Here is a 24,970-nt window from a genome sequence, read left to right on the forward strand (position 1 = left end):
GTTTCAGAAGATCTGAGAATGATACTCCTTCCCTTCAGTTTATTCAAACACTACCCATTAACACATTTTTGGTTTAAAAAAAAAAAGACTGTTTTCTGCCGCTTGATGTTTTGAAAGGGACTTGGCTTTCGTATGCGACCATGTGTTTTTTTTTTTTTTCCTTTGCCCCATCACCCCTGCACGATGAAGAGATAGGGCAGCGTGGAAAGCGTCTGTCTCTAGCCACTGGGGAGAGCTGGTTTGGAGTTCGCTCTTTTAGCAGTAAGATGAGTAAATTTGCTTTTGGCCAGAAAGGAGCAGGTGGTATATACACCAGCCTCTTCTGAGTGTGGGCTGCTCTGTTCCCAGAAAGGCATCATAGAATGTGTATAGTTTGTGATGAGAGGAAGCTTGTACTATGCCCAGGTAGCTGCTGGTGTCTTGTCCTCTCCACACTATAATGTCCCTTCTTTGGAGCATACAGAGACTTTTTCAGGTGACCATAGGGCAAAGAGGTGAGGCATTCTCTTTGGCTCAGCTAAAGACTGGAGGAGGGAGAAGACCTTGTACCTTAGGGTTTGGCCTCAAGCATGACTTGCTCCCTTCTAGGTTGGGGCAGGGAGGGGCCAGAAAACCAGACCATTGTTATCATTTACCTGTTTTCCTTAATGCATTTATTCAGAGTTTTAGAGTTTAAAGGGAACAGTATCACTGGCAATTACAACTCGGTTATTTGTTTTTAAAATGTGTTCTCTTCTTGGACTCTTAATGCAAAATCTCTCTGCTTCAGCTGGTTCCTCTCATTCAAGAAAAACAACTGGCTCCAAAGCATCAGCTTCACCGTCTACTTCCTCCACCTCATCTCGTCCCAAAGCTTCCAAGGAGACAGTTTCTAGCAAAACGGGGACAGTGGGAATCACAAAGGGCAAGAAGAAAACTGGCAAGCAGCCAACGTCTCGACTGTCCTCAGAGGCAACCACTTCTGGCACATCTGACCTTAAAGGGGAGCCTTCGGAGGCCAGGGTGGAGAGTCTCACCCCCGAACAGACTGTCCCTGGGGCCGAGGAGCAGACCACAGGCAAACCCAAGTCCGCAGTCCCTCCGCCCCTGGTGACTCCAGCGCCTCCCACCCCCACCCCTTCTCTCCCTCTGGAGGAGCAGAGCACTGTGGCCTCGGACACCCCTGTCGTCCTGATCAGCAATGGAGCCGACCTCCCTGCCTTAGACCCAGGTCAGCTTCTCTGGACTGAAGAGGCGACAGACAGAAGCACTGTCCACTCAGGCACTGGCATAAGTATTAGCAGAGAAAATGGAAAATGGTGAGTTGGGGCAAAAACCCCATATTCTGTCCATGTTACTATGCAGCTGGGAACTAAAGATCACTAACTCACTCTACTGGCACTGAAGGAACTTACTTTGGTTTCTTTTATAATGTAATCTAGTTAATGTTAAGTAAGCACACCTGTAATCCAATCATCGATTTATTTTTCTAATTGAAGTACGGCTGATTTCCAATGTTAGTTTCAGGAGTACTGCAAAGTGATTCATATATATATATGTATGTATGTATGTATGTATGTATGTGTGTTGTATATACATTGTTTCTCAGATTTTTTCCCCTTATATGTTGAAAGATATTGAATATATTTCCCTATGGTGTATAAATAGGTCCTTGTTGTTTATCTCTTTTATATATGGCAGTGTTATATACTAGCATATATAACACTGTCTGCTTGGAAGTAGTCTGTCTGTTAATCCCAAACTCTTAATTTATCCCTCCCTCCCCCTGCTATTCCCTTTGGTAACCATAGGTTTGTTTTCTCTGTGAGTCTATTTCTGTTTTATAAATAAGTTCATTTGTTTCATTTGTTTAGATTCCATATATAAATGATATCATGATATTTGTGTTTGTCTGACGTAGCCTGATAATCTCTAGGTCCAATCATGTTGCTGCCAATGGCGTGATTTCATTCTTTTTGTGACTGAGTACTGTTCGCTCATATATATAGATAGATGTGTACGCATCTTCTTTACCCATTCATCTGTTGATGGACATTTAGGTTGTGTCCCTGCCTTGGCTATTGTAAATAGTGCTGCTGTGAGCATTGGGGTGCATGAGTCTTGATTTTTCATAGCCCTGCCCCAGGATTGCCAGGGGCTGCTGGAGACGGTGGTCCTACTGACAGATAGACTTCAGACCTGTGGCTTCAAGAACAGTAGAGTCTGCTTCATCAGTACTTAGCAGTCCTTTTTCTCTTTCCTAAACAGTTTCCTCCTCTTAGTGATTATTTTAGATCTTTACCACCAGTGTCCAGATTGCTCCACCCACTCCTGAAAGCCATCTTCATTTCAACAAGTTGCTTAGCATTCTCCATCTCCAAGAAAATAAAGAGGATCAGAAAAGAACTCTTTTCCAACTCCTTCTCCTCCAACCTTAGAGTGATTATCTTTCTTGCTTTCTCAGTCCCCAACCCAGTTTAAGTGTTATCCTTTCTGAAGCCTTTTGATATTAATCCAGACAAAATTGGCTATTACATATACTCTGACAGTGCTTTTTTTCTCCCAACTGTGAGGCAGAACTGGGCTTCCCTGGTGACTCAGTGGTAAAGAACCTGCCTTCCAGGAAGATCCCCTGGAAAAGGGCATGGCAACCCACTCCAGTATTCTTGCCTGGAGAATCCCATGGACAGAGGAGCCAGGTGGACTACAGTCTGTAGGGTCACAAAGAGTCGGACACTACTGAAGTGACTTAGCTTGTACACACGCCAGTGGAGGAGATGCAGGTTCGAGCCCTGGGTTGGGACGATCCCCTGGAGTAGAAAATGGCAACCTACTCCAGTATTCTTGCTTGGACAATCCCATGTTTAGAGGAGCTACTGTCCATGGGGTCACAATAGTCGGACATGACTTAGCAACTAAACACAAACAACAACATGGGACACAACTAACCACTGTGTCTTATTTGCTTCTTATCTGCAGCAACCAGTACAAAATCTGGTATGACATAGGTATGACATCATCCAGTTTCCCAAGCCAGAATTCATCATAGGATGCTCATTCTCCTCTGCTTTCCAGATCTAATCACTCACAAAGTCCTATAAGTTTTCTGCTTAAAGATCAATAAGACATGTTAGCTTTCCTGTCCCTTGAGTATGAGAAGACTGTCAGAGTGTAGTAGATGTTATTGCCAATTCTGTCTGGGAAAGCCCTGGAGCTCTTAAATCCAGTCTCTTTCTTCTAAGAATAATATACAAATTCACTCTTTGCTTAATTTACTGTTTCTCCTTTCAAAAAAACTTTGTCATGTTATGCTTAAAAAAATTGTACATTAATTAAATTGATTTGGATCAAGAGACTCAAGTATCAACTTTAATTATTTAATTGCTAATAATGTTGACCTTCATCTACTGAATACTTATTTGATGTCAGGAACTGCCAGTTATTTAATTCACATCCGTTCCTCCTGAAGTATTTCTGTTTAATAGATGAAAAAATTGATGCCAAAAAAGATAAGAGAGTTTGCCCAAGATCACCCAGGTAGGAAGTGACAGGATGCAAACCCAGAGCTGCACATCAAATTCAGTGCTCTGTTGTTCAGTAACTAAGTCATGTCCGACTCTTTGTGACCCCATGGACTACAGCACATCAGGCTTCCCTGTCCTTCACTATCTCCCAGAGATTGTTCAAACTCATGTCCATTGAGTTGATGATGCCATCCAACTGTCTCTTCCTCTGTTGCCCGCTTCTCCTCCTACCCTCAATCTTTTGCAGAATCAGGGTCTTTTCCAGTGAGTCAGCTCTTTGCATCAGGTGGCCAAAGTACTGGAGCTTCAGCTTCAGCATCAGTCCTTCCAGTGAATACTCAGAGTTGATTTCTTTTAGTATTGACTGATTTGATCTCCTTGCTGTCCAAGGGACTCTCAGGAGTCTTCTCCAGCACCACAATTTGAAAGCATCAATTCTTTGGTGCTCAAGCCTTCTTTATGGTCCAACTCTCACATCCATACATGACTATGGAATTTCATAAGTTTCCAAACCCTTGCTTCTACTTCTTTTGCAGGTTCTTTTGTGTTTGTTTCTATCATTTTGAGTACTATCATTCAAAAGAAAGCCAAGGGAAGATACATAAATGTTAATGTACAAATTTTTTTTATATTTTAATAAATGATATGAAAAAGAATATATTGAATTCTTATGCTGTCCTGAATACTTCCAGCCCAGAGCAGATGTCTTCATTTAATTATTAGTGTTTGCTAACATCAGCATCAATTCCAGTCTTTAGAACAGAACAGTCATTCGACTATATTTTTTGCTTGCCTTCTATGTGCCAGGCAATATATAAAGCACCAAAGATAAAAAAGTGGACAAGACATTATAATTAAGATTAGTTTTTACCTGGGCTTCCGTGGCAGTCCAGTGGTTAAGATCTGCCCTTCCATAACAGGGGCTGTGGGTTTGATCCCTAGTCAGGGAACTAAGATCCTACATGCCATGGTGCATGGCCCCCCCCAAAAAAAAGATTAAAAAAAAAAAAACCAAGATTAGTTTTTACCAAAATAATTAGGGAAGAAGATTGAATACATGGATTCACTATTCAGTATATAAAAGAACAAGATATAAAATATGAAATAATTCTTCGGATAGTCTCAAGCGCTGAGAAAGCCCATTTCCAAAGGTGACCTGATTCTGTCCAGCTCACTAGCAGAATCATTTTAGGAAGGGCACTATACAGTGCTAAGCTTCATGCTGAAGGCTTAATATCCGTCTTTAGCCTGAGTACTTGGAGGATTGACAGACAAGAGAGGTGAGGATCTCTGCTCCATTTCCACTGGGACTGTGATCAGAGGGAGTGAGCTGAGAACATCATTAGACCACAAGGTATTTAGAATAGAGTTTCCTGTCAGTCAGGGTAACTATAATGCTTTCCTAGAAGAGGGCATGGAGATTTTCTTCTCTGTACATTCTTCAAAATTAAAAATTTAAATTACAGTTCATCCCACAGGGACAGTTTGTGTTTGCTTTTGAGTTAATGAGCTTGGAGTAAGTAGTCTCTCAAATTTCCTTCCAAATACTTTCTTCCGTTTTTAAGTGGAGATGTGAATTAGAATTTCTGGCTCTTCGTCTCTTTCTGTACTTAGAACTCTCCCTCAGTTATGTTTAGTCAACGAATGTATGAAAATTCTGTCATTTTATGAAGAGGCTTTTGTTGGGAATGCAAATGTGAACACTTTAAAGAAGACAAGTGGCCCTGTGTAAAAACACCTACTTTTATTCACATAGTGCAGACTAGTAACTATTTGGTAGATTTCTGTTTGTTGGTAGGTTCTTTAGTAGTGTATAATTCTGGTGTAATGTAAAGCAGAAACTAATACATCCATTTGAAGCCCATATCCAAATGAGATTCAACTCTTTTATCCACAAACATTTATAGAGTTCACTGTATTTTACAGTGTGCCCAAGAAATGTAGGAATAAGAGCCAAGTCATGAATTGAATGATAAAAATTTAGAGTAAAATATTTAACTTTAAATTAAATATAATATATAATATATCAACATATTATTAGGTATGAATTAAAATATAACATCACATTTGATAGGTAGACTGTGAATCTTAATAACATAACATTTGATAGAGTTTTGAGTCTGGGTTTTAGACTGGACTTGCCACCTTGTTTGGGCAGCTCGTTCATGGCATTATTGGGTTCCATGAACTATACATTACCTGCCATCCTTATACTATAGAACATAGGTCTCCCCTCCACACAGGCCCATGGCCTGTTAGGAACCAGGCCACACAGCAGGTGGTGAGCAGCAGGTGAAGCCAAAACCATCTCCCACTTCGATTCATGGAAAAACTGTCTTCTGTGAAATTGGTCCCTGCTGCCAAAAAAGTTGGGGACTGCTGCTGTAGAACAATGGTTAAGTTGTCAATGTAGGCAGAAGTCTTTAAAAACTGCAAAGCAGTATAAAATGCAAATGATAAGATTAAAATAATAATCAGTATCATGATAAATTAATGAACAGTGATATGAGCAAATACTAGGACTCATTCCTGAGGTAGCTTTGTTCTGCTTCTCAGAATGTGTTAATAGTTGGCATACCTTTTTAATGTGCTTCAGTCACCCACAGTGGCAGACTCTCCAAGCAAGAATGGCCTCCAGTGGCAGTACACTAGAAATCCAGACTGTGAAAAAGTTTTTCCACAAAATAAATCTTCTCGTATTTAAAGTGAGATTTCATACTTTGGAAGCAATGTGGTAGTTTCTCAGAAAATTAAACATAAGATTACTATATGATTCCGCAATTCTACTTCTGTGTGTGTGTGCTAACCCGCTTCAGTTGTGTCTGACTCTTTGCGACCCTATGGACTATAGCCTGCCAGGCTCCTCTTTCCATGGGATTGTCCAGGCAAGAATACTGGAGTGGGTTGCCATGCCCTCCTGCAGAGGATCTTGCTGACTCAGGGCTCAAATTCACATCTCTTGCACTGAAGGTGGATTCTTTATTGGCAAGTCACTGGAGAAGCCCTCTTCCGTGCATATAACCAAAAAATTTGAAAGCAGGTACTCAAACAGATATTTATACACCAATGTCCATAGATGTGGGAAGATCCCCTGGAGCAGGTAACGGCAACCCACTCCAGTATTTTTGCCTGGAAAATCCCATGGACAGAGGAGCCTGGTGGGCTACAGTTCATGGGCTCGCAAGGAGTCAGACATGACTGAGCGCCTGAGCACACACACACATCCATAGCTGCATCATTCACAACAACCAGAAGGTAGAAACAACCCACATGTCCATAGAATGATGAACTGGTAAACAAAATGTGACATATACATGCAGTGCAACACTAAGCAGCTTTGAAAAGGACGGAAATCCTGACACATGCTACAACATGCAGGAACTTTTAAGACATCCAAAGTGAGTGTAAGTCAGACACAAAAGGACAAGTGTTGCATAATTTCACATAAAGAAGCACCAAAGACAGTCAGATTTATAGAGACAGAAGGTGGTTGCCATGAGTTAAGGGAGGAGGAATGGACACTTACTGTTCAATGGGTACAGAGTTTGAGTTTGGGAAGATGAAAAACTCTGGAGATGGATGTTGGTGACAGTTGCACAACAGTATAAATACACTTAATGCCACTGAACTAAACACTTCAAAATGGTTAAAATGGTAAATTTTATGCTTTATGTATTTTATGCAATTAAAGAGCTACTACTACTGGTTCACTCAGTCGTGTCCGACTCTTTGTGGACTGTAGCCTACCAAGCTCCTCTGTCCATGGGATTCTCCAGGCAAGAATACTGGAGTGGGTTGCCATTTCCTTCTAAAATTTCATATTTCCTCACTTGAAAATAAGAATTTTTGGCTGTTGGATTTTCCTAATAAGTTTAAAATTGACTATTTCAGGCTTATCAACCACAAAGTAGGATTTTCAATACCTTAGAGTCTGACAAAGCTTACCTGTTTTTATCATTCAAACAACTAAAAAAATTTTTTTGCAGCGTGAACCACAAGCACATGTTTTGCACTAAATGGTCGTTCAGAAGTGTGACATCCAAATTTGGATTCTTTTTATATCAGAAAGCAGTGTGGGGAGCTTCTGTATCTTAAAATGAAGATTGCATTGTTTCTGATGTGATATGTTTTTGATGTAAAGTATTTTTAAAATTCTAGTCTGTGAAATTGGCAAGCTTTGTTATCAAGCTAAATAATAGAAAGTCGTTGCATCCTTACATATCATCTTTCTTCTAGAGAGGCCACTTAGCTTTCACATTTTCCATCTTGTATTGTTAATATAATCGTCAGTTCAATTTAGTTACTCAGTCATGTCGGATGCTTTGCAACCCCATGTATCGCAGCACACCAGGCCTCCCTGTCCATCACCAACTCCTGGAGTTTACCCAAACCCATGTCCGTTGAGTCGGTGATGCCATCCAGCCATCTCATCCTCTGTCATCCCCTTCTCCTCCTGCCCCCAATCCTTCCCAGCATCTTATGGTAATGTTAATATCATATAATGTGACAGACAGTTTTATAAATGGAGAAATTGAAGCACAAAGAAGATATATAGTTTTTGACAGTACACTGGCTGTGATGAAAAAATAGGATTAATTCACATAGCAGTTGAAGAAGATGTACGTTTCTGTGGCAGGAGCCTTCTAGGTGCTGGGCTGTAAAACAAGATGAGTCCTCCTTGTCAAGGAACTTTGCAGGGTTGGGGAGGCAGACTGAGATGCATGTGCTAAGTACGCCAGTGGGGTGGGTGTCAGGTCACCATGGGAGCAGGGAGAGGGAGGCAAGGAACTAGTTTGATGGGCAGTGAAATATTCCTCAGAGAGTTAGTCTCTAACCTAGACCAGGAAGGATAAGTTAGTTAGACTCAAGAAAAAGTACATAGTCAAATATCCAAGCGCTTCTGGCTCATTGTTCTTTCCACTGAACCTCCCTAAGGCTAGGGAAAAATACATTTTCAAAATACAGTTTTCCAGTATTCAGATACTAAATGTATTGGTCACTACCTGGTCAATCCTTTTCATTTGCCAGATGAGACTAAAACCTTGAGAATTAAGGAAGGCAGTACTGTTGCCCTGTTTCAGCGACTTTAGCTGGCTGGTGTCTGCTTTCTCTTTTCACAGCCCAAAGGATGCTTATGAAACTAGAGCTCTGTCTCCTGTGTTGGTATCTTGCTCGAGGGTTGCTCTGAGCTTCACACCACCCCCATGTGTCTGTGCCTTTCATAGCTTCACCACCAAAGACGAGCTGGGGAAGGCAGCGCCTCGGCTCCTGACTCCTGGGCTGATGGGAGAATCTTCAGAGGACGAAGGCCAAAGGGAATACCAGGCCAATGATTCCGACTCTGACGGACCTATCTTGTACACCGATGACGACGACGATGAAGAAGATGAGGACGAGGACGGCAGTGGAGAAAGTAAGACTTTTCAAGAGGGAGGGAGGGAGGGAAGTCCACGGTGGCCAGAAGCAGGTGCATCCTGAAAAAACAGAAGCGTCATCAGGAACCAGACACCTGATGCTTTCTTTCCCCTCATCTGCCCTTCTCAGATTAGAAATGTTTATCTTCCGAAGTTTAAGTGTAGATGACAGACCTTTCTGAAAGATGATTCCACAGGGCAGAGGGGTGAGGGAGACAGTCTATGAGGCCAGTATGCCTATTTGAACTTGTCTAAAAAGTCAGACGACAGAGGCCTTTCTCAGGTTGGTCCGAGATGACCCTTCTACCCTGGGACCTTTCTTGAATAATGAGCATCAACAGGGATTCGCTGGATTACTCATGGGAGGTGTTTGAGAATTTCACTCACTTTTATACTGTGGTTTAAAATGAGGAATGAGTCAAGAATGACTAATACCTTTTAAGAACTAAAAGCAGTCACTCAGTCATAATAATATAATGGTATGCTTTCTAAGAAGGAATGGTAGTAAAGTGGATAAAGCCAACCATGAACATATAACTTAGGCAACTGGAAGGATGCTATTCTTTAAAAAAGCTTCTGAGAAGGATGACTTGGGAGGGATTCGCTATGGAATTTGCAGTTTATGAAAAGTTATTAATATATTCATGATTAAATAGCAGTTTGTCAAATTCCTTCTAGTTTGTACTGAACAACAATAAAATCAAGCAACAGCAAAAATCATTGTCATCCTGTGGTGTTTACTATCCTCTGAGATATCAGGGATTCTTGGGTAATTTAGGATTAAAACATTGGTATGGAAGATAGGGGCCTCCCAGGTGGCACTAGCGGTAGAGAACCTGCGTGCCAATGAAGGAGACAGAAGAGACACAGGTTCAATCCCTGAGTCGGGAAGATCCCCTGGAGAAGGAAATGCCAGCCCACTCCAGTATTCTTGCCTGGGGAATCCCATGGACAGAGGAGCCTGGCAGGCTACAATCCATGGGTTCACAAAGAGTCGGAGACAACTCTAGTGAATTAGCACACGTGTGTGCATTGGAGATAGACTTCTTTTGGTGTGGTTTTCTGAGTGAAGGGAGGAAAAGAGAAGACAAAGATTTACTATACCAAATAAGCAAGGAGGCTAGGTTTTAAGACTTGAAAAAGAAAAGAAAAGGGTATTATGCATTCAGTGATTTCCATGATATGCTGTCTCAGCAGAATAAAGTTCAGACACCACTGTCCGATTCCATGGACAGAGGAGCCTGGTAGGCTACAGTCCATGAGATCCAGAGAGCCAGACACGACTGAGCCACTTCATTCATCATCACTGTCCAAATGATGAGGTGATAGTTGCAGGTTTTTCCAGAGTTTCCCAACTTTTTTCAGAACATTAAAAAACAAACAGTTTTTCAGCATGAATTGCATCTAACGCGAAACTTTTTTTTACTTTAGGTTAATTGAAGTTCTGCTCTTGCATGTGGATAAAGAATTTGGTCTGGCTCTGTTTAAAAAGACTCTGCCATGTGTAACCTGAGGGCCACTTGTTAAAAGTCTTTCTCTGCGCGTCTGCCTTTTCTAATCCTCAGGTGCTTTGGCAAGCAAGATACGACGAAGGGACACTCTTGCTATCAAACTTGGCAACAGACCGTCTAAGAAGGAATTAGAGGACAAAAACATCTTGCAGTGCACATCTGAAGAAGAGAGGCAGGAAATCCGACAGCAGATTGGAACCAAGCTCGTCAGGTGATTGCTGACGTTTGGGAAGAGCTCTGATGAGTTCTTGCTTTTCCCTCTCTTGCAATTCCCTGCCTGACTGAGATCACTGTGAATTCCTCCTGGAAGGGCATACATGGCCTCGCTGATCTTTTAAAGTTGGTCTTCAATGGTAAATCACTTAATGAGCCTGGCTTTAAAAAAAAATACTGTTTTTTACTTTTTAATTTTTTGGCCATGCCGTGTAACATATGGGATCTTAGTTCCCCAACCAGGGATCAAACCCATGCCCCCTGCAGTGGAAGCTTGGGGTCTTAACCACTGAACCACCGAGGAAGTGCAAGGCACCTGCTTATTGGTCCAGCTAGCCAGTTGGCTTTGAGGTCGCCAAAGCCTGATCCAAGCAGGGACAGGCTCTTTCTATAAAGGACCAGTTAGTAAATATTTTAGGCTTTGTTGGCCAGACAGTCCCTGTTGCAGCTGCTGGACTGTGCTGTTGTAGCATGCAAGCAGCCATAAACAACACAGAAATGGATGAGTGTGGCTACATTCCAAGAAAACGTTCTTCACCAAAACAGGCAACAGGCCACATTTGACCTGCCACGCACAGTTTGCCCAGCCACCCATAGTTTGCTCATCTCCTGGTCTGATTCATGGACTCCCTAACATTGCTGTGATTGCCTCAAGGTTCTGCCCTTGGGGCTATGAGACGATAGAAATATTAGTTAGTGTCAGTGGCCAATTACATCCAAGTCAGGGAACCATAGCCCCTTAATGAAAACTTCCCACTTTTTACTCCAAATAAATAGTCTCTGACTGTACTTCCTGCTTTTAGTCATTGTAGGATGTCTACTTTGCCACTTGTGTCTTCGAGAGCCCATGTAATTGGCAGGTTTTTTTTTTTTAATTATTTTTATTGGAGTTATTTATTTTATAATTGCTTTGCAATGTTGTGTTAGTTTCTGCTGTACAACAAAGTGAATCAGCCATGTGAATACACATATCCTTGCCCTCTTGGACCTCCTTTCCACCCCATTCCCCCCAACCCACCCCTCCAGGTCATCACAGCACCAAGCTGAGCTTCCTGTGCTGTGCAGCAGCTTCCCACTAGCTATTTCACACATACTAGTGTTTATATCCTAATCTCCCAGTTTGCCCCACCCTCCCCTTCTCCTCCTGTGCCCACATGTCTGTTCTCTACGTGTGCATCTCTATTCTTGTCCTGGAAATAGGTTCATCCATATTGTTTTTCCAGATGCCACGTATATTCATAACTGGCAGTTTTAATAGCAGTGAGTGCTGAAGCTCTCCTTTTTATTATCAATATAAGCTTATTTAAGTATTATTTTGCTACCTTCCCTCACACTGCATAAAAAAACAGGTTGCATCAATTAGGGAGAAGAGAACAGTCTGAACCACCAGAACAAAATTTGGAGGTGGGAGAGAAGTCCTCCCCTTGCTTGAGCGTGGGAGATTTCTATGACTGTGGTGTACCCGCAGGGTTGGCCATGAGGGTTCCAGAAGCCATTATCTGTTTTACAGATTGGGGCCAAGCCTAGCGCTTATGCTGGTAAAATAAATGGTACACTGAAACCGTGGATCCTAGTGAGCACTTAATACAATTAAGTATTTTTCATTAAGTTAAATTATTATGTATCCCTTAAATTGGTAAAGCACTTCTAAACATTAAACCCAATGTCAGCAACTTTATGAAAAAATAGACATGTCTACATTGCTCTAGTTCAGTGTTTCTGAAGAGCGACTTAATATGAGAAAATAATTCTAAAGCAGTATTTCTTTACATGATAATACTATCTGGAAGGTTTTACACAAGAAGGAAATAATCCAACCAGGGGGAGAAAAAAAGATGCTATATTTTACAAAGATATTTATTTCAAGGGTATTTATCACAGTGACAAATTAAAACACTCTAAGACAGGGACTGATGAAGAACACTGTGAGAAGTTGACACTATGAAACAACCATGTTGTTGTTGTTCAGTTGCCCAGTGGTGTCCAGCTCTTTTCGACCCCATGGACTGCAGCACACAGCCCTCCCTCTCCCCATCATCTCCTGAAGTTTGCCCAAGTTCATGCCCATTGCATCAGTGATGCCATCCAGCCATCTCATACTCTGACACCCTCTTTTCCTTCTGCCCTCAATCTTTCCCAGCATCACAGACTTTTCCAGTGAGTTGACTGTTTGCATCAGATGACCAAAATACTGGAGCTTCAGCTTCAGCATCAGTCCTCCCAAAGCGAATTCAGGGTTAATTTCCCTCAAGAGTGACTGGTTTGATTTCCTTGCTGTCCAAGGGACTTTCAGGATCTTCTCCAGCACCACAGTTCTAAGGCATCAATTCTTTGGCATTCTGCCTTCTTTATGGTCCAACTCTCACAACCATACATGACCACTGGGAAGACTGCTGCCTTCACTATATGGACCTTTGCTGGCAGAGTAATGTCTCTGCTTTTCAACGCACTAGGTTTGTCATAGCTTTCCTGCCAAGAAGCGATCGTCTTCTGATTTCATGGCTGCTGTCACTGTATGCAGTGATTATTGTCTTTATGTTGATAAGTTCTTTAATGTTTAATTTAATAGATGTATAATTTATGTGGGGCTTCTCTGATAGCTCAGTTAGTAATGAATCTGCCTGCAATGCAGGAGACCCTGGTTCGATTCCTGGGTCGGGAAGATCCCCTGGAGAAGGGACAGGTGACCCACTCTAGTGTTCAGTGTTCTTGGCCTTCCCTTGTGGTTCAGCTGGTAAAGACTCTGTCTGCAATGTGGGAGACCTGGGTTCGATCCCTGAGTTGGGAAGATCCCCTGGAGAAGGGAAAGGCTACCCGTTCCAGTATTCTGGCCTTGAGAATTCTGTGGACTATTGCAAAGAGTCAGACACTACTGAGTGACTTTCACTTTTGGGGGGGCTTCCCTAGTAGCGCAATTGGTAAAGAATCTGCCTGCAATTCAGGAGACCTGGGTTTGATTCATGGGTTGGGAAGATCCTCTGAAGAAGGAAATGGCAACCCACTCCAGATCTCTTGCTTGGAGAATTCTATGGACAGAGGAGCCTGGTAAGCTATGGTCCATGGGATCACAAAAGGTCAGACACGACTGTGTGACTAGCTTTCACTTTTTCACTTTCATAATTTATTTAGAACCATTGTAGAGGGATAAAGAACCAGGAGCCTTTAATAATTTATGAGATTTCAGTGGACGAAGAGGAAGAGAAGGGCATTACAGATAAAGAAAGTCCATAAGCAAGAGAACAGTGTCTTTGGGGGACAATATAGTACAGATATGTAATATAGGATACATGAATGGCACAAAATTTGGCTGGCGTAGATTTTCACTGAGGCTTCCTGTGGGCTCACATATTAAATGAATTTCAGGATAGCTCTGCTGCTGCTGCTAAGTCACTTCAGTCCTGTCCGACTCTGTGTGACCCCATAGACGGCAGCCCACCAGGCTCCCCCGTCCCTGGGATTCTCCAGGCAAGAACACTGGATTGGGTTGCCATTTCCTTCTCCAATGCAAGAAAGTGAAAAGTGAAAGTGAATTCGCTCAGTTGTGTCCCACTCTTCGTGACCCCATGGACCGCAGCCTACCAGGCTCCTCTGTCCATGGGATTTTCCAGGCAAGAGTACTGGAGTGGGGTGCCATCGCCTTCTCTGTCAGGATAGCTCTAATGAAGATTAAATGTTAGACTTTTTAATGAGTTATTCAAGATAGCATTGATTTTAATTCTTCATACCATTTCTATACAGCCATAAACAGAGTTGACAGTATCTTGTACTAAGATTGCCTTTCATGTATAGTAGTTTAATTTGCACAAATTCAGTCTACATCCAGAGGAAGTTTTTGTCAGTGATTAACAACAAATTAGTAATGTAAGTAAGACCAAGACCAAGGGTTATTAGGACATTGAGCTCTTATGTATAAATGGTTAGGTACTAATCCCAACTGAGCCTGGCTTTCCTCAAAGGTAGATGGAAAGGGCTTATGTAGCCCGAGATAACTTTATATGCATGGTAAAATTATTTGAGATCCCAAAGCAGTGTTTTCCTGAAAACAGTGTACAATAGAGATTGATCATCTCATGAGTTGGTATGATCTCTGAGCAGCAGCCTTTTCTTAGATTCTAATGATTTGTATATTAATTAGGGTACAGGATAAGCTGATCTGAAAGAAACTGTTAATTGCTCATTCACGTCTGACTCTGCGACTCTATGGACCGTAGCCTGCCAGGCTCCTCTGTCCATGGGATTTCCCTGGCAAAAACATTGGAGTGGGTAGCCATTTCCTTCTCCAGGGTATCTTCCTGACCAAGGATTGAACTCGAGTCTCCTGCATTGTAGGCAGATTCTCTGCCATCTGAACCACCAAGGAAGCCCCTTAACAGAGACCAAAAAGTGCCATGGTCCAAGCAAGGCACTTTGACGTGTTTGTTTCTTTTTGACATAGCAGTGTAGAGAGAGGTGGGCTGTCCAGGGTGGGTGGGGTATGCAGCTTCTGGCAGTCAGACAGGTTCCCAGGTGCCTTCCATCGTGTTGCTCTTTGGTCTCCATGATATCCCCATCTGTATAATCTGAGCTGGCCCACATGACCATGTTCAAGTTCTGGCCTGTGGAAGAAGGAAAGAGAGAGAAGGGAATACACTCCCAGTCATTTTAAGGGTAAAAAGCAGACATTACAAACACCACTTCTGCTCACATCCCAGATCACAAGAACTCAGTCACGTGACTGTACCTTGCCACTGGGGAGGCAGAAATTTATAGTTGTGTGTTTAGCTAAAACTCTGGGAGTTCTGCTTCTAGACAAAAGAAGGGAGGGTGTGTAGTTAGCAGTCTTAGCCACAATCTCCAGTCTCCAAACTATTGGAAAGGAGGCTTTTATTTTGTAGTTTTAAAAATAGATTTTTGTGAAACATTTCTGGTGATTCAGTGGTAAAAAATCTGCCTTGCAGTTAAGGGACTTGGGTTCAACTCTTGGTCAGGGAACTAAGATCCCACATGCTATGGAGCAGCTAAGCCTGCACACCACAGCAAAAAAAAAAAGAAAATCCCCCATGACTAAATTAACATCCCATGTGCCACAACTAAGAGCTGACACAATCAATCAAATAAATAAATAATTTTTAAATGGATTTTTGTTTCTCAAAACATGAAAAAATGCAGCTTTGCTTGTTGCTTTATTTTGCATCTCCCACTAAGGGGACCTTGTTTGTAACCTGCCATGTATCTGTTTTGTCATCATAGGAGACTTAGCCAGAGGCCCACCACTGAAGAATTAGAACAGAGAAATATCCTGAAGCGTGAGTATCATGTACTACACAGTGAATTCCTTGGGTAACCATGAACAAGCTCCCTCTAGAGACGATCCATTTATCAACAGGGAACCTTAATATATTTATTCACAAATGATTGAAATGACCCATTTAGATCACATTTTAATACAATTATTTATTTGTCGTGTTAAAAATAATTTATTGAAGTATGAATTTAATTTTATGGCTTGAAGCCTGATATCCCCCATAGCAGTTGTGGTTGTGACATTTGTTTTTAAAAAGCATGAAATATATTCCATGTATTCTTTCACCCAGATACTAAATAGAAGAAAATGCTTTAGTGTGCTTGCAACTAAATGTCAAAGAAAAGGCCTAAGAATCCACAAGGAAATAAATCAAACATTCCTATATTATTATTAATAATATAGTTTGTTGCCAGGTTTAACAAATGACTCCATTTAAAACAGGATTTTGGGAAAAGGAATTTTTCAATCCATTTCATTTTCCTTTGTTATGATAACACTTATTTCCCTCCTGAGTTATTAATAATTTCTCAGCTCCTAAGGAGTTCTCCATTCATTTTCCTACTTCATTTTCCCATTCTCTTTCCCCCTTTATTTTCTTTGACTTCACTTTTTACTCATCAGTCTGGTCGTATTTACGTTACTGGAGTTCATATGTTGAAGCTATAAAATGAATAGAAGCAGCTTGTCCTGCTCTAGTGGATCGATGTGGTTACTAACCGCAGTGAGTTAAGTAATGGATATTTTTAAATTGAGCCTAGCTGTAGTTTTATATATTATTAGCCCAGTTTCAAAAGAGCTTTTTATTGTATGAAATATCAAAGAGTAGGGCTGGGCAAAACTCCAGAGAGTACTGTAATAGTAATGAGTCGCCAGTGTGTGGGAAATCTTTTTCAACCAGGCTTTTAGAGTCAAGTTGGCCTGTCTGGATGATCCCCATTCTCCAAGTGAGTTGTTTTCTTTCCCAAAGGAAAAGAAAGATTTTTTTAGCAGCATATGTATTCTGCAGTTGCTTTTGCTAAGAAAACCCAACTATGAAGACTGTCTATGAGGTTCTTTCCTTGGGAAGGTTTCTTTCTGGCTGTGAGCATAACTGAAATGGAACCCAAGGACTTAAGTGATCATCAGTGTGTAAAGAAGCCAGTTGGGAGATGGGAAAAGTCATGGCTAGATAAGAAAAAAAAAATTTGTGTTTAGCTTTCTGAGGAAGAAGAATGAAACATCTAATTTGACAAAAAACCTAAACCAAAAAGACTCATGGCTTTTGATAATAGGTTCCTGGGAAATACTGGTGGAATTAAATTGTAGATAAGCTCAAATGTAGTCCATAAGCTCCTGAAACACAGAGTGTGTCTTATTGGCTGCCTGATGCAATATCTAGAAAAAAAGAAAGAGTGAATTCTGGGTAATTCTTTCCTGCTCCTGGGAGACAGACTGTGCCAAACCACATTGGTGTTTGGTTATTTGAGGAACTGTTTCATAGATCTAGAAATTTATCACACATTGATCTTAAGTGCTGTCTTGGCGTTTATACTCCATTTTCCTGGAGGTTCAGGAAAGAGTGAAACGCCAAAGTCAACTTCAGATTTGACTCCAGCCCCTTTTTTTTAAACTTCTTTCTTAGTTTGTCTGTGCATGCTTATTCTGGAAACAAAAGACAGGTTTCCAGTCTATAGAGGCTGATAAATGGCTATGATCTCCTGACACAATATTGTGTGGCCAAGGGAAGCAGAAAAGAGAACTGGTGGAGGTTGCCCAGAACATTCTTCTGAGCAGTCTCAGGGAACCAGATGGCTTCATTTTCCCATTCTCTTTCCTCCTCTACTTTCCTTGACTTTACTTTTTACTCATCAGTCGGGTCATATTTATGTTCTTCCATGCAGATTACTCTTGTTTGTTTCATCTCCAGCTTTTTGTTCAAAAGAAATATGACTGTCTATTTGAAGAAGTGTGTGTGTGGTGTGTGATTTTTAAGGATACATGCTTAACTGGGTCATCCTTTCTTGACAGATTAGGGAGCTAATTTACAGCATAAAACATTCAACAGTTCTCAAATCCAAGCCTGTCACTAGTTTCATAAACATGAATCAAATGGCACACAACGCTCATGGCTTTAATCAGAGACCACAGGACAAATTTTATTTCTTAGTATCATTCCCAGTATCACACCTAACTTGATCTCTTTCTTATTTTAGTGCATCTAGGTGTTTTTTAAATATATATATATATATATATATATATATATATATATATATATATATATTTATTTAAGTTAGATTTTTGTACTAGTTTCTTAATATTGTTAAAATAGAAAGCAACTTTTGGTGCTTGAAAGGTCAGCTTTTGCTTATCAGGAAAAGAGATGTTCATGGGACACCTTTGACAGGGTAGGGATAAAGTATTCAGATCTTCTTATACTATTTAGTTATGACTATAATTCCAGCTCAATCTTCCATAGAAAAAAACACGTGTTAAGTCATTGAGTTCTACATGTATTTTTCCCTGGCATTTTGTTATGAAATTTTTTAAGCATACAGAAAACTTGAAACAATTTTACAGTAATATCCATGTATCTACTATCTATATTCTACCATTAACATCTTACTTTGTCACACATCTGTCCATCTATGGAGTCATTTTGTTTTTGGATGCATTTCAAAGTAGGTTTATTACTGCATTCTTGTTTGTTAACAAAACCCATAGAGAAACGTAAAACAGCACAAAGTGAAAACAATCTCACGAAAAAATGTTTAGCTTTTTTTGAACTCATCTTGCCTGGGTTGGTGAAGAGTATCGTCACTCCGGTTGCTGGCACTTTGCTGCTTCTCTGTTTCTCCTTTTAGCTCATCCAAATGAGGTTCTGGGCAGCACTTGGAGGGCAAGTTTCCTGCAGTGTACACTGATGTTCAACTGCGTGTATTGTTTGTGGGTTCACCGCAAGTGCTTTCTGTGGCTGTTCTGACTCTGATGAGCTACTGAGGGCAAGATTTGTCAGTGAGCCAGCAGCTTCCTTCATGAGCATTCTTCCAGTCTGTTTAAAGTGACATGTTTACATCCTACTTTATAATTAACCCTCTAATAATTTTTTTTTTTAAGTTCTAGAAACTTGGTGAATTTTTTCAAACTGAGTTTAAGGTTTAATTTTGACTCTTAGTAAAAGATTTAACAATGACTATTTAACACATTCAGAGGAAGAATCACATTAGGCTTCTTCCACATCTCACCCTCTTCCTCTAATTTCTTTAGAAACATAATTTCAAAAATGGGAAATGTAAGGAAGTCAGTTCCTGATGTTAGAGAGGAATTCCCAATTGGTATATAAAGTCCTGTGTATTTAACTAACTACAGTTGGCCCTTCTTTTTTAAAAACATCACTGGCTGACACCTAGATGTGCAGTGTGCTTCACAGAGAAAAATTAGGTAATAGTCTCTTCAAGGAAATGAAATTTCATATATTTAATGAATATTGGGGCATTTGTTAGCTTTGAGTCATATTAGATGATGAGTATTTTGTCTTTGAAAAGTACTTTTGAAAATTGTAGCATAATCATTGTATAGGAAGAATGACTAAAAAGGTTTTAATGATTATGTTTTTTTTCTTAAAATCATCAAATACCTAACCTTGTAAAGCCCTTGTTTGGATCACGTGAACCACGAGTTTGGTGTTTGTCTGTTACAAGTAATTTATAACCCACATGCCTTATCCAACTCATATAAAGTATTTGACCCTAAGGATGTATTTTAGGGATATCAAAGGATATATATTTTGTGAAGCAATTAGAAAAACCTACAGTATTTTCAGAAGAAATCTGAATTATAATCAAATTTTATTTGGCTCTCTCAGACACTTAATGAAAACATACTAACTAGTCATTTCTTGTCTTACAAGGTGATTTCAGTTTATGTCCACTCTCTGTCTAAATAACCAGACAGATTGTCTATTGTCCTCTTTCTTACGAATTAAAACTAGCATTTCAGAAGAATGTCAAAACTTTTCCCTGTCCAGATAAGGAAAATTAATAGAGAATTTAGCATGCTCAGCAAGCAAATACAAATGTTGCAATATTGAATACTGATATTATATTCACAGTAAAAACAGTCTTAACAGTAAGAAGTCTATTTGATTTTAAAAATTGTAGAGGAGACTTTTTCAGCTCTTTGGTTGAGCCTTTATACTAAGTGTGACTTTCCTTATGAATTCATCATGGCACTTTCTAAAAGATAATCTTTCATAAGCATTGGTATCCGAGAATCTGTGCTCACTTACCAAACAAATACTGAGCTACAGGAAGCAACCAAGAGAAGTTCATCAAGTAGCAAGCATTAAATCCTGAGCAGTGTTTATTTCTTTTAAAGTTCTGGACATTTTTTTCTTAATCCCATCTGTTGGACAGCATTCATTTGAGTTGGCCATTAAATTGTACTACTTGGTGAAGCACTGGAGAAAGAGAAGACTTTGGAAAGTTAGAGTCACAAGAAAATAAATCATCCACATCAACCAAACACCATAACCCCATTCAGAACATTCTGGTTTGAAAGCAAAATCCAAAGAAATGATTACATTCTGCTTCTATGGAAGTCAAAGCAAAAAAATCAAGTATTTTGCTTGGATTTGAATGGAAATCAGCAACTCAGACATGCATCAGATGGTTTTAATTTGTTCTTTTGATGTGATTCAGATTTTCACATGAAGACTAGATCCAGTAATAAGTTTTTATCTGAATTCAGATAGATTGTTCTTATAAGCCTATGAGATGATCAGCAGTGAGAGACTTTCACCAGAGTATGGGCATTCTCGGGTTTTTTTCAGAAGAAAACAAGAAATCAGGAGGCAAAAGTTTTACTGTTAGTAAATAAACCAATGCTGTAAGGAAAAAAATAATAGATCTATAAATCAATGATCAACCTTTCTGCAGAATCTTGAACAGCTTTCTAAAGATGTTGGTGGAGTGTTTGATCAATGTGAAGTCAAATACCTGGCCTGATCTACTTTTCTGATTATGTAATCTCTTATAGTAACTAAATCTTCATGCCTTTACTCCCCTCCCCCACTCAATTAATAAACAGAAAAAAATGAAGAAGAAGAGCAAGAAGCAAAAATGGAACTTAAACGCAGACTCAGCAGAAAGGTAATGAAACTATGACTGTTAATGAGCATGTGTATTTTGAGATATACTTCATTTTTAAACTGTAGATCAGTGCTATACATGTAAATCTGATATTTAGGAATATTCCTATTAACCTACTAACCATAAACATTCCTATTAACCTGCTAACTAATCACGGACATTAAAATAAATGTAATGCTTATAATGTAAATTATGTTTATATTAACAATTGCATAATATGCTAATTTTGAAAAGTTGACAATCAAAAGTTCTAAATTACATTTGCCAATTATGAAAATAGCATAATCTGTGTGAAAAAGTTTAAACACCACAAGAAACAGAAAAGACTGGAAAATCATGCAAATATCTCCCATTCATAATAGCCATTATTAACATTTCAGTCTATAGTTTTAAAAAACGCTCACACTTTCCACATGGTCTTTGAAATACTGAATAAATATTTGGTTATTATTGAAGATTCTGAACTGAGTGAGCAATTTATAAAGTGAACTTAATCATCCAGCTTGCCTGCTGCAGTGCTACCCAAGTTGACAAATGGTTTCACTCCAAAACTCAGTCGGTTGTTTCTACTGATTTATGAAAATAAAAATCTGATACTAAGACCATAGCTTTTTTCTTTAAGTATTAAAATAGTAATAGTCTTCAGAAAAATTAAGCACTATCTGAATTTTCATGTATTATAAACACCTTGTTCAGACATTCTTTAGATAAACCTTTCACACCTGAATCAGGCAGGAAGAGTAAAATATGACATCTGCGGCAAAGTATGTGACCTGACCCACATTTAATCTGGGCTGGCTGTGGATTCACAGCAAAAGCATTCACAGGCAGGTAGAAGAAGCACTCCATTCCCATTGGAAGGGTGGAGACTGTATTTTGAGAGGTTTTGGTTTTGATTTTTAGGGCAAAAGATCCTTAATTCATCTCTTTTTTTCCTCAAAGAGCCTAAACATCAATAAGCTGAGAAAGATGCTGTTAGCCATTCTAGAGATGGCTCTTCTAGCAATTCATGGCTGTTAGTTACCAGCTCCCTCGGAGGAAGGGTATGGCAGCCCACTCCAGTATTCTTGCCTGGAGAATTCCAAGGACAGAGGAGCCTGGAGGGCTACAATCCATAGGGTCACAAAGAGCCAGACAGGACTAAGGCAACTTAGTGCGCATGTTACCAACTATGGATGAGCAATAACCCCTCCCCCTTGCTCAATCCACTGCTGTCCTACATATGATCTTTTCTCAGTCCTTTTGGGGGCTTCCAGGAGACAACAGAGCTGCCCTACCTCCGATTGCCTGTACTGCACAGAGCTTCCTCCTACAGGTGCAAAACATTCCATAGACCTAATAGCCATCCTGGGACTGGCACAGCCCTGAAGGACAAGACTGGATGGAGAATTTCTAACCTGTGTGGCCATTGGTTACTTGCCTTTTGGGAAGTCGCCGGAGGCAAGGGTTTCTCTACTTCCTCAACTGTATCCACCCTGGAAAGGCAGTAAGAAGCTGCTGCTAAGTCACTTCAGTTGTGTCCAACTCTGTGCAACCCCACAGATGGCAGCCCACCAGGCTCCTCTGTCCCTGGGATTCTCCAGGCAAGAATACTGGAGTGGGTTGCCATTTCCTTCTCCAATATATATATAGGACAGTAACTGAGACGATAACAAAACCACTTAGATTGTTCCTTCCTTTGTCCATCACCTACCAGGGCTTTATGAATATAGAAAGAGCCAAGTTGCCATATCCCAGGTCAAATGGGTTCAGGGTGTAGACCCAGACTATCTAAGAATCCCTGAATGCCTTGAATGTTAGAGCACTGACAGTTCAGCCTCTGGTTTTACTCAAGAGGAAGCTGAAGAAAGGGAATATTTTTGACTACAAAAGCATCCATTTTGGGGTGAGCATGCTTAATTTTTCCAAAAATTGAGCCCATGCAAATAAGGAATGATTCCAAAGAGGTCCACTTAGATCATAGATAGTCTGGCTGTATATATATATATACATATATATATATATATATATGGAGAGAGAGAGAGACTGAAAATGGACCTTTTCTGTAAAACAGAGGACTGAGTCTACCTAACTGACAAATACTATGACACCTCCCAACTGAGAAAGGTTGCAAAATCATGAATCTTTATATTGGAGAGTGGATGATGCCTGTCCACCAGGGGCTAAGTTTCTTTAGTCTCTTAAGAACCATTTCTGTCTTATTCTTGGGCTTGAGAAGGGTCCAAAAGAGGAAAGCAAATGCACACAGGGTATGGTAGATTAAATATAACTGTAAATTTGAATTTCACAAAGACCACAGACAGAATCCATCTAACTGGAAGTGTCTTAAAGGTTGCAGCTGGTTTTAAGCAGTTGTGACCTCCCTAAAGTGCAGTTTTCCAGTAAGTCCCCCCTTCATCATTCCTGCACATCAGTTTCCCTGGCCAAGGGTAAATGTCAAATCTTGGCCTGGGTCCTTAGACTCTCACAGAAGACTGTTGTAGGCTCACCCTTCACTGGACTATTTCTTTGTTATAACTTTGTGCATCTGTGAATATGCAGGTATAATGTAGAAGGAACAGGGATTTTTATTCTCATTTCTACAGTTTGTAGGGCTTCTGTCTTGATAATTCAATCTTTAAGCCAGCCATTCTATATCTGGATTACTATTGTGTCTGTACTGCTTCCTGTTCCCCATGTCAGAGATGCCAGGCAAGGTGGGGAAGATAGCACAATGCAGCCAGTTGCCAAAGATTGTGACCTATCTAACAAGGATGATTTTTATAGCCTCAAAATTAGGGCATACTGCTTTCTGGTTCTCATTAGAAACTCCCAAGATGCTGCTGCCCTTTTTTTTTGATATCTGAAAGTGACCTTATAACTTTGAAGTTCTCTATAGAAAAACATGCCACCATGAGGCTGTAAATGGTTTATTGAACTATCCTTTTTTCTTTATCCTCCTGCAGCTCAGCCTGAGACCCACAGTGGCAGAGCTGCAGGCTCGAAGGATCCTGCGGTTTAACGAGTATGTGGAAGTCACCGATTCACCTGACTATGATCGCCGGGCAGACAAGCCCTGGGCCAGGTTAACACCTGCAGACAAGGCAAGACTTCAGTGGCATGAGCCATGATTTTATTTATTTATGATTTTATTGCTTTTCTGAAATTGCCAGTACCTACTTACCCTCTACTTAGTCATCTTGGGAGATTAAGTATTACCAAATATCCTAATACTTTTCTGCCTTTGATTATTTAAGCCGCTTAAGTGATATATTTAATATCGACATAGTTCTTTCAACTGAGTTTCAGAAAAAAAACTTGTTCTTAGTTACCATGTAACCTATCTGCAAACAAATCTGAATTAGGGTGGGAGAGTGCTTTCCCACAACCATTATTTACCCTTACTATTAGAAAATATACAAGTTATTATTGGAAAAGGTATTGATATGTATTAAGGCTGGCACACATTTTCTATAAATGGCCAGAAAGTCAATATTTTAGGCTTTGTAGGCCATCCAGTCTTTATCACAATGGCTCAACTTTGCCTTTATAGCAGGGAAGCAGCCATAGATAATATGTAAGTGAGTGGATCTGTATGTGGTCCAATAAAACTTAATAAAAACAGATGATGAGGCAGAACACTCGATGACATAAATCAAAGCAAGATCTTCTATGACCCACCTCCTAGAGTAATGGAAATAAAAACAAAAATAAACAAGTGGGATCTGATTAAAAGCTTTTGCACAGCAAACGAAACTACAAACAAGGTGAAAAGACAACCCTCAGAATGGGAGAAAATAATAGTAAAGGAAACAACTGATAAAGAATTAATTTCCAAATATATACAAGCAGCTCATACAGCTCAATACCAGAGAAGCAAACAACCCAATCAAAAAGTGGGAAAGGGACCTGAAGAGACATTTCTCCAAAAAAAAAAAAA

General features: G+C 40.1%; 1 protein-coding gene across 1 annotated transcript in view; it reads left to right on the forward strand.

The window, feature by feature from the left end:
- The window catches only part of PHACTR2 (phosphatase and actin regulator 2), a 140,230-nt gene that overhangs the window by 94,003 nt on the left and 21,257 nt on the right, over positions 1 to 24,970 (forward strand). The window contains exons 6-11 of the mRNA XM_052645847.1: positions 770 to 1,298; positions 8,729 to 8,916; positions 10,483 to 10,639; positions 15,871 to 15,926; positions 20,990 to 21,051; positions 23,997 to 24,134. Coding sequence (XP_052501807.1) covers positions 770 to 1,298; positions 8,729 to 8,916; positions 10,483 to 10,639; positions 15,871 to 15,926; positions 20,990 to 21,051; positions 23,997 to 24,134 — 1,130 coding nt within the window. The remainder of the gene's footprint in view (positions 1 to 769; positions 1,299 to 8,728; positions 8,917 to 10,482; positions 10,640 to 15,870; positions 15,927 to 20,989; positions 21,052 to 23,996; positions 24,135 to 24,970) is intronic.

The sequence above is a fragment of the Budorcas taxicolor genome, chromosome 9 (genome assembly GCF_023091745.1).
Source record: "Budorcas taxicolor isolate Tak-1 chromosome 9, Takin1.1, whole genome shotgun sequence".
In the NCBI taxonomy this organism is placed as follows: Eukaryota; Metazoa; Chordata; class Mammalia; order Artiodactyla; family Bovidae; genus Budorcas; species Budorcas taxicolor.